Consider the following 16,313-nt stretch of genomic DNA (forward strand, 5'->3'; position numbering starts at 1 on the left):
TAATCTGGAGCTGTTCCGCTCCCAGTGAGCTATTTTAGAATAAAATAAAAGCTTGCTGTGTATTTGATATTCTGTTATTCAGTAGAAAACATCTGCATACATGCGTGTGTACGTGTGAGATTAAAACACGCGCACTGACAGTAATGTGGGCTATACTTTAAACATATAGATCTCCTACGTTGCTAAGAAACCACATGTCTCCATTGTTTTTGATCACTGAATTGTGGCTTCCACTAATTAAAACGAGTGAAAACGGCAACTAATTGGTTCATCGCACGCAGATGTCACGCTCTGTAGACGCTGTTTCCTCTGCGTGTTTTAACCGTGTCATTCAGCTGCTTTCTCAGCGGGAGGCTTATAAAAGCTTATAAAACGTTTTTAAAATCAATTTGCTCATGACAAAATCCTTCTGCTATAAATTCTTCTTCTACGCCTGTGAACTTTTGAAATTTCCTGAACACGATCTTGAGAGCGAGCGAGCGAGAGCTGTGCACGTCATCACTGGGGGAGGCACCAGAGGGCTGGGTTAGAGGGAGTAGTCGGGAAGCAGGAGAGAGGAGCGCGCTATAAGAAGAGAGAGCCCAGCAGGAGCGTCAAAACATTTAAAGCAAGACCGAAAGGAAAACGCCAGCGCGCTCAGAATGAAGACTTGAATCTCGAGAGAATTTTATTTTTGTTTGTTTGTGTTTTTCATGTAAGGACTATTTCAGGAATCTGCAAGTATTAAAAAACCAGGAAAGAAAAGAAAGTGCCGTCCGGCGTCGCTCTCCGTGTGTGTCAGCGCGCTGAGGTATCCTGGATGAGCGCAAAGTGTCAGCTTCAGCACCCGAGGAGAGGACAGCTCCGCTCTGTCTGCTCCTTTTTGGACCTCCAGTCCAAAAACTCTCCTTCGGCTTCTGATGTCCACACTTGGAGTTTGACACTGTGCGCCCCATACAAGCCGGGAAGAAGTGTAAAAGGAAGATCCAGTGACGGAGAGAGCCGCGACCGACTGTGTGCTCAATATGTACCAGGGGCATTTACAGGTAAGGAGGCAGGATGTGCACGTCTCAATTAAGATGGAAAACGAAATGTTGCAGTTGTGATGGAACAAATGAACAAGATTTGGATGCATTTGTAGTTCATGTTAAGAGCTTTTCTGTTTTGTTTTGTTTTTTCATTCCTTGTGGGTTTAGTAATCTCGAGGCACTGCTGTTTCGATGTTGACGCCGTATTTACCTGAGAGACGTCTGCTGATGCGGGCCCTTCAAGTTTTGGGGGGGAAATTTGCTCAAAGAGGCTGTTAATACGTGAATTTAGTCCAGCACTCGAGTCTGCTACAGCCTTCATTAGCTGCGGTAATCACCGGGGAGACGGAGGGAGTGAAGGGCACTGTGGCGCGCCAACTGCAAGTGCAGGTGCGTGCCAAAGGTAAACAGGAGGCAAACCTCGTCTGTTTAACCAGGCAGCCCGTGACATCGCAACAAATCACTCGCGTGACGTCACGCAATTTGACGTCAATTTTCAGTCAGCTCTTAATAAGAGCCTGAAACTCATCTGAGACGTTAAAACGAGGCGAGCTGACGACGATCAGCTTTCTGACTTCAGCAGAGACCGGAGGGTCACAGTGAGCAGCTTCCAACAGCTGCATGTGTGGCGTGCGGTACAATCACACGCTGTCACATAAACAGTAACCCCCTCCTCTGCGGTTAATGTTAGCCTCTGCTTTGCTTTATAAACATGGAGTGAAATTTACACGGCTGCTTGACAAAGATACATTCGTTTCCAGACAGCTGATTATGTAATAAAAGACCAGCAGTCCTGAGTCAGTACTCGGGAGCTTTGAAGACCAACATTTAATATTTCATGATATATTACTCAAGCAGCGGTATTCATTGAAAATGCCAACAGTTCTTGCCTGGATGACCACGGACGTGTTTGTTATGGGAGGGTCAGCGGAAAACCTCAGAAACTGGATGATTTTTTAAAAAGGAGAAAATCACGTGCTTTGAATCAAAGTTTTCTCTGTTACATTCATGTTTCAGTTGTCAGACACTTTCTGTGTTTTTCATCACATGCACGCAAGTCATTACACTCTGTGCCATGTTTAGATCACAGCTGTAACAAAACACTGTGCTTTCTAAGAGATTATACGGAAGTTATTTAGCAGCAGTGAGTAATGGGAATATTTTTGCTTTGACATCCGCTTGTGTAAGGGATACATTTATTTTTCCATCCCTTTCTCCTTGAAGTAAAGTGTTTGCTTCTGGGAGAGCATATGAAATCTGAGCTATCTAAATCGGTAACACTATCAGACTCTTGTCGGAGAGACACTGGAACTGATAGCATGGCTTCTTTGGGCATAAAGGAGGACTGTTTTTCCTCGAAGAGAAGAGGCTAATATGCACATTTGTCAGCGCTTTTTTGCAGAAATTAATCAACGTGGAACACTTTTAGAGTTGTTCGCTCTTCATAACGGTTTAAATTGTATCACACACAGTCAGTAAAACATGAAGTGCACGTCCGTTATGTTTGCATTTTCATTTTTGCATCAAGCATTTCACAGGCCTAATGTGACCTCCAAATTTATGCTGGAGGTGGAAATCACTGGGCGTAATGGGTCGCCGGAATTTCAAGTGAAGCTCACACTGCACACACTTTGTGATGCATTACTGGGATAGGAAATCCGTCAGTCAGAGCTATCAGATTTCCTATCCCAAAGTAGCTACACTTGTAAGTTCTCCTTTATTACACAATTGTCAGTCAGCACGATTTGTCAGCTTATGAATGTTGCAGCTCAGGAGGCAGCTGGCTGGGGAGCGAGATAAGAATGTCCAGTTTCCATCTTACCATTTCTTATTTGATAACCTTCTCCTTTCCCTGCGACCTGGATAAGCGGAGCATGTGCGGGCCAGTGTGCAGTTTAATCCAAGGCTTTCTGTATTTCCATAAACACATTTTGCATAAGTGCAGGGGATATTCACACAATGAAACATTATTGGATGAATCAAATATTTTGGCCTGTGCATGGTCTCATGATTGATGCCAAGTGTTGGTTGGCTGTTGAGGATTGTGGTCTGCAGAGAGCTGCTGGCAGAAATACAATGCTGGACTTGTGTCTGCTATTTTTTTCCAGTTATTCTTTTTCCCCTAAATGAACCCTAAACACATGGGTAATGATAACACCCAGCATCCAGGCAGTTACAAATGTGTGTTTGCGTGTTATGGTATAAAACGTGACATCGAGAAACGTTTTACCTTTAAGAGAAGGGTAAACCAAAGGTGTGTAACAGCTGCTCATCTTTATCAAAAAGCTACAAAACATACTGTTTCTGTTACTTCCCTGCATATTTCACTTGTATACAGTAGTACATTTATTAAAGTTTAAGATTTAGTACACCCATTCTTCATCAAACTACATGAGAACATTTCAATTTGTACACTGCAATCGCTGAATTGGCTTTAGCTGCTTTGGTATTCGTGTTTACAGTATATCTAATTAGTGCGTGTACTGTGTGTATAAAACATACTGGCTTAATGGAAGCGACGCTCCAAGGCCTTTAGATGTTTGCTCTGTTAAGCGCAACATGATTACGTAATTTGATTACCATTTTTCAAGGCCCTCGGGGAGCATCTCAGATGGGTGCTTTCGCTGATCAGAAGTAGATCAAGTCTCTTAAGATCACAGTCATTCACATCAATATTGTATTAGACGTGTACTAGATTTACTCATACAGTTTGCTGTCTTGGGTGAAAGCTTCTTAGTTTGCATTTCATTTCCTTGTCTTTTATTTGTCACAGCATGGTGCATATCTTTGTATTTTTGGGTTCTTCTCAGTGCAATCAGCCAAAAGCTTTTCTCAGAGCTATATTCATGTATTCAAATGCAAAGAGTATTTAGAGTATTTAAAAGTAGAATGGGAGGCAGAGCCTTCAGTTTTCAGGCCCCTCTTCTGTGGAACCAGCTTCCAGTTTGGATTCAGGAGACAGACACTATCTCTACTTTCAAGATTAGGCTTCAAACTTTCATTTTTGCTAAAGCATATAGTTAGGGCTGGACCAGGTGACCCTGAATCCTCCCTTAGTTATGCTGCAATAGCTGCTGGGGTTTCCCATGATGCATTGAGTTTTTCCTTTCCAGTCACCATAGACCACAGACCTCTGCACTGAATCACACTTGTTATCAATCTCTGTCTCTCTTCCACAGCATGTCTTTATCCCGTCTTCCTTCTCTCACCCCATCCCTAGCTTTCTTCCTGTTAAAAGGGAGTTTTTCCTTCCCACTGTCGCCAAAGTCCTTGCTCATAGGGGGTCATATGATTGTTGGGTTTATTGTAGGGTCTACCTTACAATATAAAGCACCTTGAGGCGACTGTTGTTGTGATTTGGCGCTTTTTAAATAAAATTTAATTGAGTAAAAATAAATTGTGGTAATCGGATGACCTGTATATCCTATTAAACACAAATATTAGAATATTCAAATATAACTACTCTGAAAATTTAAACAATGCTTAGTGGATAAAACCTTTTGGAGAACTTAAAAATATTAATGAATCAACAGATTCAGAAAAAACAAGGGAGCATACAAGAGCGTCAGGGTATCACAACCCAGCAAGAGAACGTATGCAAGCATGCATGTAACATCCTGAAACACCCTTTCATCGGTCGGAGCTGTGCAATCAATCAGGCTGTACTTCATGTATGTTAAACTCTTAATGTTGTTGTTGTAAGGTTTTTATCAGCGCCTCTCCCACAGCTGTGGCGGTCAGCTTGAGGGACAGCAGAGGACTCCCGGAAGCTTTTTCCACTATTTTAAAGTCTCCTTGATTTAATGAACCATGGTCTTGATTAAGAGCCATTTAATAGGCCTGACTATTTCAGGAGCCAGGATAATGAGTGAAATCAGGTGGCATCCGGCTGGAACAAAAGCTCCACAGACAGTACTGCTCTCCTTGTTGAAAATATGTAGCGGGGCTTGAAACCTGTAGACGTCCTAACTACTGTAACACTTACAAACCGTTACATTATGGATGTTCAGGAGATTAGCAGCCCCTCAAACCCTGAACATTTATTATTCACCATTTATTTTTTCTTAACCTTCCTGCCTTCTTGGGACCTTTTTGTGCCACTGCTATGTGTTAAATGGCTGCCATTTCCACTGTGTTCAGTGGAATATAACCAAACTTGCCACAGGATAGTTTTTACCTGTCAATGTTAATATTCCAGTGTGAATTCCTTAAATCAGCCTAAAATGGCTGAGCAGCAGAAATCCCCACACCCATCACCTTGGGGACCATTTTCTGCCCATTGACTTCCATTATAAATGCTATTTTTCAACCCCAAATTATCATCATATGATTTTATTTTTTCTTCTTTTCTTGGATGTCAATGAAGACTCAGGGCCTTGAAGTTTTAATTTTTAAATTGCAAAAAAAATGCAAAAAAATAATGGCAGGTCAAAATGTATGTTGGTGCCAATCTTTGGTCCATCTAAAGGCCTACTTATAATGACAATCACATATTACTTCAACTGGTTTTTTGTGGAAATATTTAGTTTCGTTTTTTGGTTTTTGGGGCTTATAACACAGGGCGCTCATGTAATAACACTGGGATTTGAAGGGTTAAAACAACGAAAATATAATTAAAACTTTACATGAATATTTCAGGGAGAAGTAGTTTTACAAGGTTGGCTAATTTAAAGTGGAATAAGATATGGATATATGGTCTTTTTATGGCGTGGCTGAGAATGGTCCCTAGGGTGATGGGTGTGAGTTTTTTAAAGGATGGCAGGAGGGTTAAGAGTCTCAGTGGTTGTTAAAATCATGGTCTCTCTCACTGTCTGATGGTATCAGGGCATTCTAACTTTTCAATATATATGAGACTACTGTCTTATAAGGTGGCGAAGTTGGCCATTCAGGAGAGACACAGAGTAGAGTCGTTCGTAGGGACTGAGATGAGATGTTTTGGCTTCTGGAGTTCTACTAGCTAAGGTGTTGATGGTATGTCTGCCTGGAAGGAGAACCCAAGGCAGACTCAGGACATGCTCGGGATTATATCTTTTGTCTGGCATGGGAATGCCTGGGTGTCCCAGATGACTTAGAGAAGGTAGGTGGGGAGAGGGAGGTCCGGGCATGTCTGCTTTAAATGTTTCCCTTGCAACCTGGACTCATAGGAGTGGCAGAAGATGAACGGATAGATGGATGGAGGCACTGGGGTCTGAACTTGCGTTTAAACTTCCCTTTTTTTTACTTCCACTTATCAAAACATCAAAACCAACTGCAGTATCTTGTCTATGTACTCCTCGTGTCCCCAGAACATCTCTGATTTTTCAGGGCTTAGAGACAGGTCCTCCAGGGACAGCAGATTTTTGGGTCCTGTTTGTTGCTGGGTAGGGACTTCATGAATCCACTTGTGCTAGTGCAAATGGTTTATTGGATTGGTATATGCAGAAATTGGAGGCTGAGTGGTGTCCTCGAGCTGTTCCTGAGCAGTGTTTGCAGCGTAGTGGGGTGCACTGTCTTTCTTGGGGACACAGCTGCTGTTAGGCCAGTGCCATCGCCACCATGTTTTTTTCTTTGCATGTATTGGGTAAAAAGGTTCATTTAAGTGGTGCTACGGGCCTTACGGACTAATTTACATACATTTAGATAGAAGTACTGCTTTGAAGCATTGTCCTGCTGCATATTCTGTGAAGTCATGCACAGCTGTTCTGTGCCATGAACACTAGTTTAACATTTGTGGTATTTAAAGTATGGCTCGTCTGTGAAGCACTTTGTTGTACCTGTGACTTTTAAATGTGCTATAGAAATAAAATTGAAATTGAATTAAAAATATAAAAAATACACATTTTCCAAACCAGAGAATTGCTGACTCGCGCCAAATATGTCTTTATACAGAGAGGAAAAAAATGTCTAATTAACCACAAGATAAACAACCTGAAAGATTTGCCTTCTGCCGCTGCTTTCTAAGGTAGCCTACGTAGCCGACATCCAGCCTTCAGTCACTGGGCTTTTCTACTTCCCCTGTTTGGGTAGTTAAGGCTGAATAGAGACCCTGAGCAGCTTGTGGAGCTTGTAAAGCGGACTAGACGGAGACTAAGAGGGATTCAAGCATTCATCAGCAGCTGTTGCCCTATAAGCAGATTGAGGAAAAAAGGGATTGTTCTTCTTGCCACGGAGAATGGGAATTTTGTCATGGCTGTGTGCAGGCAGGCAGGGAGAGAGGACCCAAAATGCAGGACTCACAAACGCAGGAACTAAAGGGTGAACCTTAAGCAGATTTATTGATGTGCACAAACTGAACAGAACTGAACTGCGAATACAAAACTAAACTAGCAAGCAGGCAGGTCGGCAAACTGAACACACAGGGGAGGTATGAAGGTACGACGCGACAGCGAGCAGGGGAAGACGCTAAATACAAGAGGTGAACAGAGCTAAGAGGAAACAGCTGGGAGACACGGCTGACGCTGATTACACTGACGAGACAGGGAGAGCACAAAGCTGAACGCACAGACATAAGGCACAGACCTACAAAGTAAAACAGGAAGTACACGACAGACAGAGAGATCCAGACGAGACACAGAACTTAACAGACGCAGAAAGCAGATAAAATAACACCGTGGACAGACAGAAGGAAGAGACAGAGACCGGGAGACCAAATAACAAAACCTAAAAACAAGAACTCAGGAAGTGCTACCAAAACTAGGAAGCTGAAATACTAGGACAGAACCAAAACAGACAGTCATACTTTGTAATAAAATCAAAAGGAAAAGTACAAAAGCAAAAACACTGGGTCACTGGCCCAGGACCGTGACAAATTTTGTTATTCACTGTCATCTGTCCTTTCTTTGAACACCCGCCCATTCATGAAACAGAATAATCAAAAAAGGAGGAAAAAAGGACATTAAGTCCAGATGTGGGTGTGAATGATGTGACAAGAGGTTGGGCTGAGGAGAGCGGACGGAGGAGAAAAAGGGTCATGATGCAGTCATGTCACATTGTACTGAATATTCATCTCTTTCCTGTTAAATCCAGGCTCCAGTCTGTCCTTTGGAATCACAGTTTCCTGAATAACCACCTGCTCTCTGACTGCGATGACTTGGAGGATTCATATCTTCCTGGATCTTAGTCATTCATAAGGGCACAATTCATTAGTGCCCAGCTTTAACATAAGGAAGCTGTGGTATATGTGCAGTATGTTTATATCATTCACACCTTAAGAGTACATTTCTATAGACCGTGGCTCAAAATGTGCACTGCTCAGCGTTTTGATGACTCTTTTAAAACCGCTGGACTCGGTTGCTATTATACAGTTTTTTGCAGACAGGAGCTTCTCTACACCAAAGCAGTGCAGCAGCTCACAGAGTAGCAGAGCAATTAGGCTGACTGTCTTAGCTAGTGACACACACAAAATCGCCCTCACCAAATGTTAGCACAACTTTGCAAGCTTTCTCAAACGGGAAGCCTGTAACCGAGAGAGGATGCAATCGACGTAAGGAACCCGGCTTCACGGCTTCACAGCTCTACACCATCATCTCTGTTCGCTGATTTCCTCCGGGTGTCTTTCTGCCTCAAGTCTGTTAACACGGCAGCCCTCCCAACCCCACGCCGAGAGTCCCCTGAGCTACTGTACAGAGCCACATTTTTCCTCCCACAAAAGTAGGACAAGCCTCAGCATCTTTGTCACTGGAAGCGGAGGGGCTGTGCAGAAGAACGGGTAGCCCATCCATCTCTTTCACCCGACCCATTCATAACAGCCATTCTCCAACTGGGAATTAATTTGCTCCAGAAACCAGACATACGAGGGCCTGAGTGCGGAGAGCGCATGTGTTTGGGCCTCCAGGGATATATAGGAGGTGTCATGGATGAGAGCTGTTGGTAAACAAATACGCAGGTTCACTGTGCCAGATGTGAGCATCACCTCCACGGGGCTTCCCGCTGATAAGTTAGTTTGGCCCCTCCTCTGTAAATTCACCAGATAGATTTACTGCATGCATGTATAGCGCTTTATCTACTGCCACTGGTCTAAATATATTAACATATATCATTTTCAAAAGACATTTCTTTCAGCAATTTATTGTCAATAATAATTTTGAAAAATGGCTCTGAGAGTTTACCAGAGACAAAAGTGAAGACTTTAAAACTGATAGTTTCACCTACATGAAGCAGTCAAGAGGTAGAAATGTGTATTTAAGATCTTTAGTAGTGCAAAATGTGCCAGTCTTCAGAAACGTAGTTCTCGTCCAGATTTAGTTCAGCTCGTGTGAACACATGATTAGCTGCTTTTGGTTGCCCAGCCTGTCACTTCAACTCAAGCTAAGGCCCCAACTCTGCATCCTGTTTTTGCTCTGAGTTTATTTCTGCCATTTTGGGGCTTCTTTCGAGATTTTGGTCTGTTCTTCATTAGCCGTGTGTTTTGGTAACAAAAGAAATGACGCTTTCATGCAGTGAGCATTGTCCTAATTGTATCCCAACCACTCGCCTCTTTACTTTGTTTATGTAAATGACAAAAGTGATCCCACCGGTGTAATTTGAGCTCAGATCTTTCAGTCACTTTGGTAATGGATGGACAGGCAAGCTTGAAAGTGCCAACATTAAAGGAAAGATGCGACATGTAAGCGTTAGCGCCGCACGGACATGATTTGACTGGCCAAACTGGTTCTTCTGTGCTTGAAACATTATCACAGCTTAATAAAGTGACGTAACGCCGTTTCTAACAAAATCAGTTTCAAATTCATTTATTTGTTTCCCGCAGCCTAATATCTCCCATTTATGGGATACAAGTAACTTTTTAACGTCTCGTGAGTAGAAACAGACGGCGAGAGAGAGAGAGGGGCCACAGGAAACTGCAAATAGTCGGGTCTATCCGAAGGTTGTTGCTCCATGGGGAACACTTGAAATCCCGCTCTCAAATTCACCGTCCCTGCTGTTTTAATGTGAGAATCTGTTTTTGTGCCCCGAGCAAGAGATACTCATCTTTTGATTTGCTGACTCCCAGCTTCCTGCCTTCTGTATTTGAACCTAGACTAGCAACTTCACCATCAGTGCTCAGCCTTATACAATGGCTCTTCCTCTGTGAACCAGTAATCTTGTCAGATAATTGCAGGAGAACACTCCACATAAACCAAGGTCTGCAAATTATCACATCAATTAGTATGTACCCACAAACACCAATTACATCCCTCTCATGATCACCACTAATGACAATTTGAGCACTCTGTCGCAGCCCTGTACTTACAACCAAGTGCTACCCAGCAGTTTACAGCTGTGAGAAGCAAGCTGTTTGTAGAGACGCCAAAATAATGAAACTCTGAACTAAAGCTGCTCTAATTTCCTTTAATTTTAAGAAGCTTTTGCCACATGAAACACTAATTTGTCAAAGCTCTCCTGTGTAAGGCTGTAGTGAAAAAGGAGCCTTTGATGTTATTTGTAAATGCGGAGTGAAGGATGAAGTGTGGAGGATAATGATACTGTAGCTGAAAAATGTGTCAATTAAACACTTTGTGCAAAGATATGCTGCAGAAATTGTGAGTATGAGATTTGTTTAGGCTTTCTTGATGGATGGATTTACAGCAGCGCCCCTCTACTATTGTTCACTGAGCTACTTCCAGTGGAGTTCACCTACTCTATGAGTTTCTGTGCAAGTCTGTCTGTTGGAAGCAAGCGAGCAAGGAATTGCCTTGCATTTCTATAAATACCTGTGAGACACACAGTTAATGAATTCCCTGGCAGAAGTTCAGAGTTGGGTTACAGAGCAGAGCTTAAAGAGGAGCTGGGTGTACAGCTGGGATGCATGTATGTGCAAGTGTGCGCCAGCTGAGAGGGCTAAAGGCAGGAAAGCATCGCAGCAGAGCAGGACTAACTTCTCACCTGGGGCAGTCCCACATGCCACTCTCCATATGCAAATCATCTCACTCTTGTGCATGTGCAGGTACAAGCTAAGAATATGTGTGTATATTTCTCCAAATGCACATGTGGTACCTGCATGCAGTTGTCTGCATGGATGCATCCATATGCCCTTGAGCATGCATGTTCACACAAGTGTAGATAATGAGGCAAGGCACGTTTGTGTGATTCATATTCCTCCACATGACAGGAGCTGCAGCGTGCCAGAGAGGAGGTCAAAAGACCCCGCTCGCATGGCATCTCCCCACACATGCATGGAATGAACAATGCTGTTTGGCAGCTAAATGGGTGATGCTATATTAATACTATCTACACAAAACTAGAGATGGACCGATCCGATATTACGTATCGGTATCGGTCCGATACTGACCTAAATTACTGGATCGGATATCGGAGAAAAATAAAAAATGTAATCCGATCCATTAAATATCACGAAAGCACCTCACAAAACTTGCAACGCGCCGTAACTCACCTCAGAACGTTAGCACGTCGGAGCAGTATGCATCACGTGATAGAGCAGCTGTGGCATGCGGGACCTGTGGTCTGGATAGCATGTGGAGCTTCGCTAGCAACCCGGCATTTCATCTCCGATAAAGTTATCCCCGAGAGAAGTAAAGCAAGTGTGTAAGTCCATCTCTGAATGTTTGTAAAGCATTCCTGCGTTAAGCTTAACAAGCGATATATGGAGCGACTGCCTCTTCTTGCTGCTACTTCAATCATGAAACTGCTTAACGATCAGCTGATCGGCTTTTCTGTCGTGAGTCCGTGTCTCTTGTTTGCTTTTGGCCCACTTTGCACCAGAAAGAGGAAACCAGCGGCTGAACAACAGCAGCACGTTTAAGCTTGATCAGCTGCTGTTAGAATTTATTTAATATTACTTTCTACACCAGGATCTTTTTCTACGTAGCTGACGCTGGTAACTGTGCAGGGGCGGATCTAGCAAAGTTTAGCCAGGGGGGCCGATAGGGCATGAACAGGGAAAAGGGGGCACAAAGACATACTTTTCTTTCTTATTCTCATTTAAAATGTCTAGCTTTTAATAAATAATTATCTGACACCCAAAGTTTTAATTTGATGTAAAATGAATAGAAGTCAATTACTGTATATAGTAACTATTAAGTCTAATATATATACCCTAGTAAGCTGTAGTACTTTTTCCTTTGGGAAGGTACCATCTGTGCAGTCTGCAATTTTGTTGAAGAAAGATGTTGAATCTATTTAATATTTCTTGAAAAATAATTGATTTCTGTGCATTTTTTTTCACACTGCATCAAATTAAGGTTGATTACGTCAATTAAGCATCATGAGGTGGAGCGTGAGGGGTGGTTCCCTATTTTTTATTTATTTATTTTTATTGTTGCTGGGAGTTGGAACTCTATTAGTTAGGTTGCTTAATATATATGCTAAGTACTCTTTAAAATACCAGAATAGGGAGGATGGTGTAGGTTTAAGTTTATTAGATTGATCAGTATTGCTGAACTATGAAATATTTTTTTTTGCATACAGGTATAACAGAATAGCTTTAGTGTAGTTGTTGTTTTAAACTTGAGTATGAACTTATACAAAATGCAGCAAGATATTAAAAAACAGTTTTGTTGATTAAAAAACACTATATCGGATTCATATCGGTATCGGCAGATATCCAAATTTATGATATCGGTATCGGTATCGGACATAAAAAAGTGGTATCGTGCCATCTCTACACAAAACACCCGCAAGGAAACACCCGTGTGGTAAAGGTTCACAGAACCAAAGTCTTTCCTTTAACGGTGTTTGTACATGACCAGACCTGCTGCATCCCAGATAAACATGACTTTTTTAATCTTAGGTTTGGTGAGAAACAACATATTGCATCGCATGCGTAACTGGAACTCATAAGGCCATTACATGGTCACATGTCACTGTTAACATATGACAGATAAAAGCTGTGACTGAAAATGTTCGATGACTAATAAAACTAACACTGAGACATAGTGAATACTGGTGGATAGTATTTTGGGGATTCTGTGGTATTAATACTGCAATAAAGCATCTGAATGATTTGATAAGGACGGTGATGACAAAGGCAACGGTTGAGCTCCAAAGCACCTGGGTCAGAATCACCAACTCTATCAGGATGTCAACAAAATACCTGATTCCTCATTTTGATCAAATGTGGAACATAGAAAAGTGTTACAACGTCATAGTAAAACTGACCTTTGACCTTTGGGATAGAAGTCAGCATCAGTTATTATTTGGTTAAATCACATGTTTTTGTAACCACTTCATCCTCATGAATTATTTAAAAAAATACAACTAATTTATTCAAATAAGAATTCTGACTCGTGACAAAATGTGAATTCAGATTCTGAGGCTGAGAGTTTCTCTTCTGGGGAGAGCGACTGATATATGTAGAGTAAAATAGATGAGAAATCATGTTTGTTTGGCTTTCAGTGGAAGCAGCCGGCTAATATTTTAACGCAAAGTGTCGATTCTTGTTTTGAAAACGAGGACTTTAGGAAGCAGCTCAGACAGTCTCAGCGTGTCCCTGGTTAAAGTTATTCACGTCTGCACACCTCACCTCTTGTGGCAGACATTGTTCTATTGTGTCCTCCAGATCTTCCTCTCAGCGTAATCCATCACAGACAAAAGCAGTGAGAGTGTAGGTGTTTCTGTGGATCTGTCACAGTGTCTGCATCCAACAAAACTCTCATGTGTGGCTTGTTGACTGTGACAACGTCTAGTTGAAGTGATGTAGATATCAGGCTTCAGCTGTTCTTTGTGTGTGGCGTAATTACACGATAACAAATAAGCTGTTTGCAAAGTGACAGCATGCAGAAGTCTGCACGCTCAGAGTCACCATTCACGGTAAGTAACGTCTAATCTCGGCACATCAGATTCTTATGCTGTCATCACCATTAAACGTATTCCCTCAGGAGTCATTTTGTGTAGACTGGTCTGAAATGTTGTGAATCAGAATCAGAATCAGAATACTTTATTGATCCCTGGGGGAAATTATTTTTTGTTACAGTGCTCCATTTTAAACCAACATTAAGACAAGACAGACAATACACTAACTAAGAATAGTACAATATATACATATATATACATACATACATACATAAGTCACTTATAAATAAATATTTGGAAAAGAAACATGTGTAGTTGTAGCAGCAAACAGTGTGTTAAGTGGATGCGTTGTACAGGGAGATGGCCACAGGCAGGAATGATTTCCTGTGTCGTTCAGTGGTGCTTTTCGGTAATCTCAGTCTCTCACTGAACGAGCTCCTGTGACTGACCAACATGTCATGGAGTGGGTGGGAGGTGTTATCCAACATTGTCTTTATCTTGGACAGCATCCGCCTCTCCGACACCACCTTGAGGGAGTCCAGCTCCATCCCCACAACATTGCTGGCCTTACGGATCAGTTTATTAAGTCTGTTGGCATCTGCGACCCTCAGCCTGCTCCCCCAGCATGCAACAGCATAGAGGATCAACAGCATAGAGGATCAGTGAAGTGAGCATCTCTAAAAATGCAAGTAGGCATTAAAGACAGAGAGGAATATTTTTTATATGGCAAATATGGGCTGCTACCCCGACCTCATATAAACTAATATCAGCATTTATTCTTTTATTCCTGTAAACTTTCTACTTGGACCAAGAACTGTGAAACTAATCAATCATTAGAAGTTCAGTGAATGAGCGTCCACTGCAGTAGGTCCGTAATACATTTCTGCTCCATCTCTCTCATTCTGTGCATGAGAGACAGTGACTGATTGTGTGCTTTTTAAATTACTAATTGACAGCAGAAATTGAGCAGCATGGTGTGAGTCTATTTTTGTAGCACTACACACCAATTTACTCAGCAGGGAAGCTGCACCGAGCCATGAGTGGAAGTATTATCTTGCTGTTAAGAGCAACAATAAAAGCCCATCTAGTGTTATATAAGTCAAAGCCAGTTCACGTTGAAAGTGTTCCTAATGTTTTCGTCTCTCATGCGCCAGTCTCACAGAACATCAAACGAGTAACTCGGCTCTCTCAGACAGGCTTGTGAGTCAAGCGCCATCCCAGCACCTCCTGCACATTTTGTGCTTCCAGTCTATTTTCTGTCTTTTCCTCCTCTGGCAGCTTAATGAGGTCAAATTCCCGCACGACTGTGTCGCCCCTCACAGTGTATATGCGTTGATCTTATTAATGGTTTCTGTAATTACTGGTCAGACTTACTGTCTGCTTTCTGCTTTCACTTTGATCGTATAAATCACTGAATCCATACATGAAAACACATCTGGTTCTTGTTCCTGTGGAGCTACGTAAAAGCTGCTTGGATGCAGTAAATATCCGGTATCATTTAGCTGATCGAGTGCAGTCTGGGGACTTAGCTATAGAAAATAGTACGAAATGTTGGGTTAGCTTCCCAGCCACACAGAAATACACTCACTGGCCACTCTTTTAGGTACACCTCTTCAGCTGCCCATTAATGCCAATCATACGGCACCAAGAAAATGTTGATATGGTCAAGATGACCTGCTGAAGTTCAAGTTGAACATTAGGCTGAGGAAGACACATGACATGGTTGTTGGTGTCAGATAAGGTCTCTGACAGATCTTTTATGGTGAGTATGGATACATGCTCCTCTAAGATCCATGAAATGACATGTGGTGTGCCTCAAGGGTCGGTTCTAGGCCCTGTACTTTTTAATTTGTATATGTTGCCTCTCGGCGGTGTCATCAGGAGGCATGGAGTGAACTTCCACAGTTACGCTGATGACACGCAGCTGTACATCTCCGTGTCTCCTGATGACACCAGACCAATGGATGCCCTTTTTAACTGTGTCTTGGATATAAGATCTTGGATGGCAGAAAACTTTTTACAGCTTAACCAGGACAAAACTGAAGTTTTAATTGTCGGTCCTGAGGCTCAGAGAGAGAAACTCTTGTCTAAATTAGAGGCATTTTCACTATGTCCTTCGCTACAAGTGAAAAACCTGGGTGTTATTTTTGACTCTGAGCTTGGTTTTATCCCACATGTTAAACATGTAACCAAAATTGGATTTTATCATCTAAAAAATATAGCCAGAGTCGCCCTATTCTCTCTCGGGCCAACACGGAGATGCTGATGCATGCTTTCATTACCAGTCGCATTGATTACTGCCCTGCTCTCTGGTCTTCCTAAGAAGAATATTTCAACTTTACAACTCTTGCAAAACTCTGCAGCTCGTGTGCTGATGAAGACCAGAGGGCGGGCCCACATTACACCGGTTTTAGAATCGCTGCATTGGCTCCCCGTGTGTTTCAGGATCGATTTTAAAGTTCTTTTATTGGTTTTTAAATGTCTTAATGGTCTTGGGCCTTCTTATCTCTCAGATCTGCTTTTACCATATGAACCCTCGCGGACCCTGAGGTCCTCTGGTACTGGCCTTTTGATTGTCCCTAAAGTCAGGACACATACTCA

At 42.3% G+C, this 16,313-nt stretch overlaps 1 protein-coding gene across 3 annotated transcripts in view; it reads left to right on the forward strand.

Moving 5' to 3' along the window:
- Positions 1 to 593: 593 nt before the first annotated feature.
- Positions 594 to 16,313, forward strand: part of pex5la (peroxisomal biogenesis factor 5-like a) — a 116,111-nt gene continuing 100,391 nt past the window's right edge. For 2 of the 3 annotated variants that reach the window (XM_080879072.1, XM_080879074.1), the window contains exon 1: positions 594 to 1,025. In XM_080879072.1, the coding sequence (XP_080735198.1) occupies positions 1,005 to 1,025 (21 nt within the window). In that variant the 5' untranslated portion in view covers positions 594 to 1,004. The remainder of the gene's footprint in view (positions 1,026 to 16,313) is intronic. The other variant, XM_080879075.1, reaches the window with a different exon arrangement.

The sequence above is a fragment of the Rhamphochromis sp. 'chilingali' genome, assembly GCF_963969265.1.
Source record: "Rhamphochromis sp. 'chilingali' genome assembly, chromosome: 3".
Lineage (NCBI taxonomy): Eukaryota > Metazoa > Chordata > Actinopteri > Cichliformes > Cichlidae > Rhamphochromis > Rhamphochromis sp. 'chilingali'.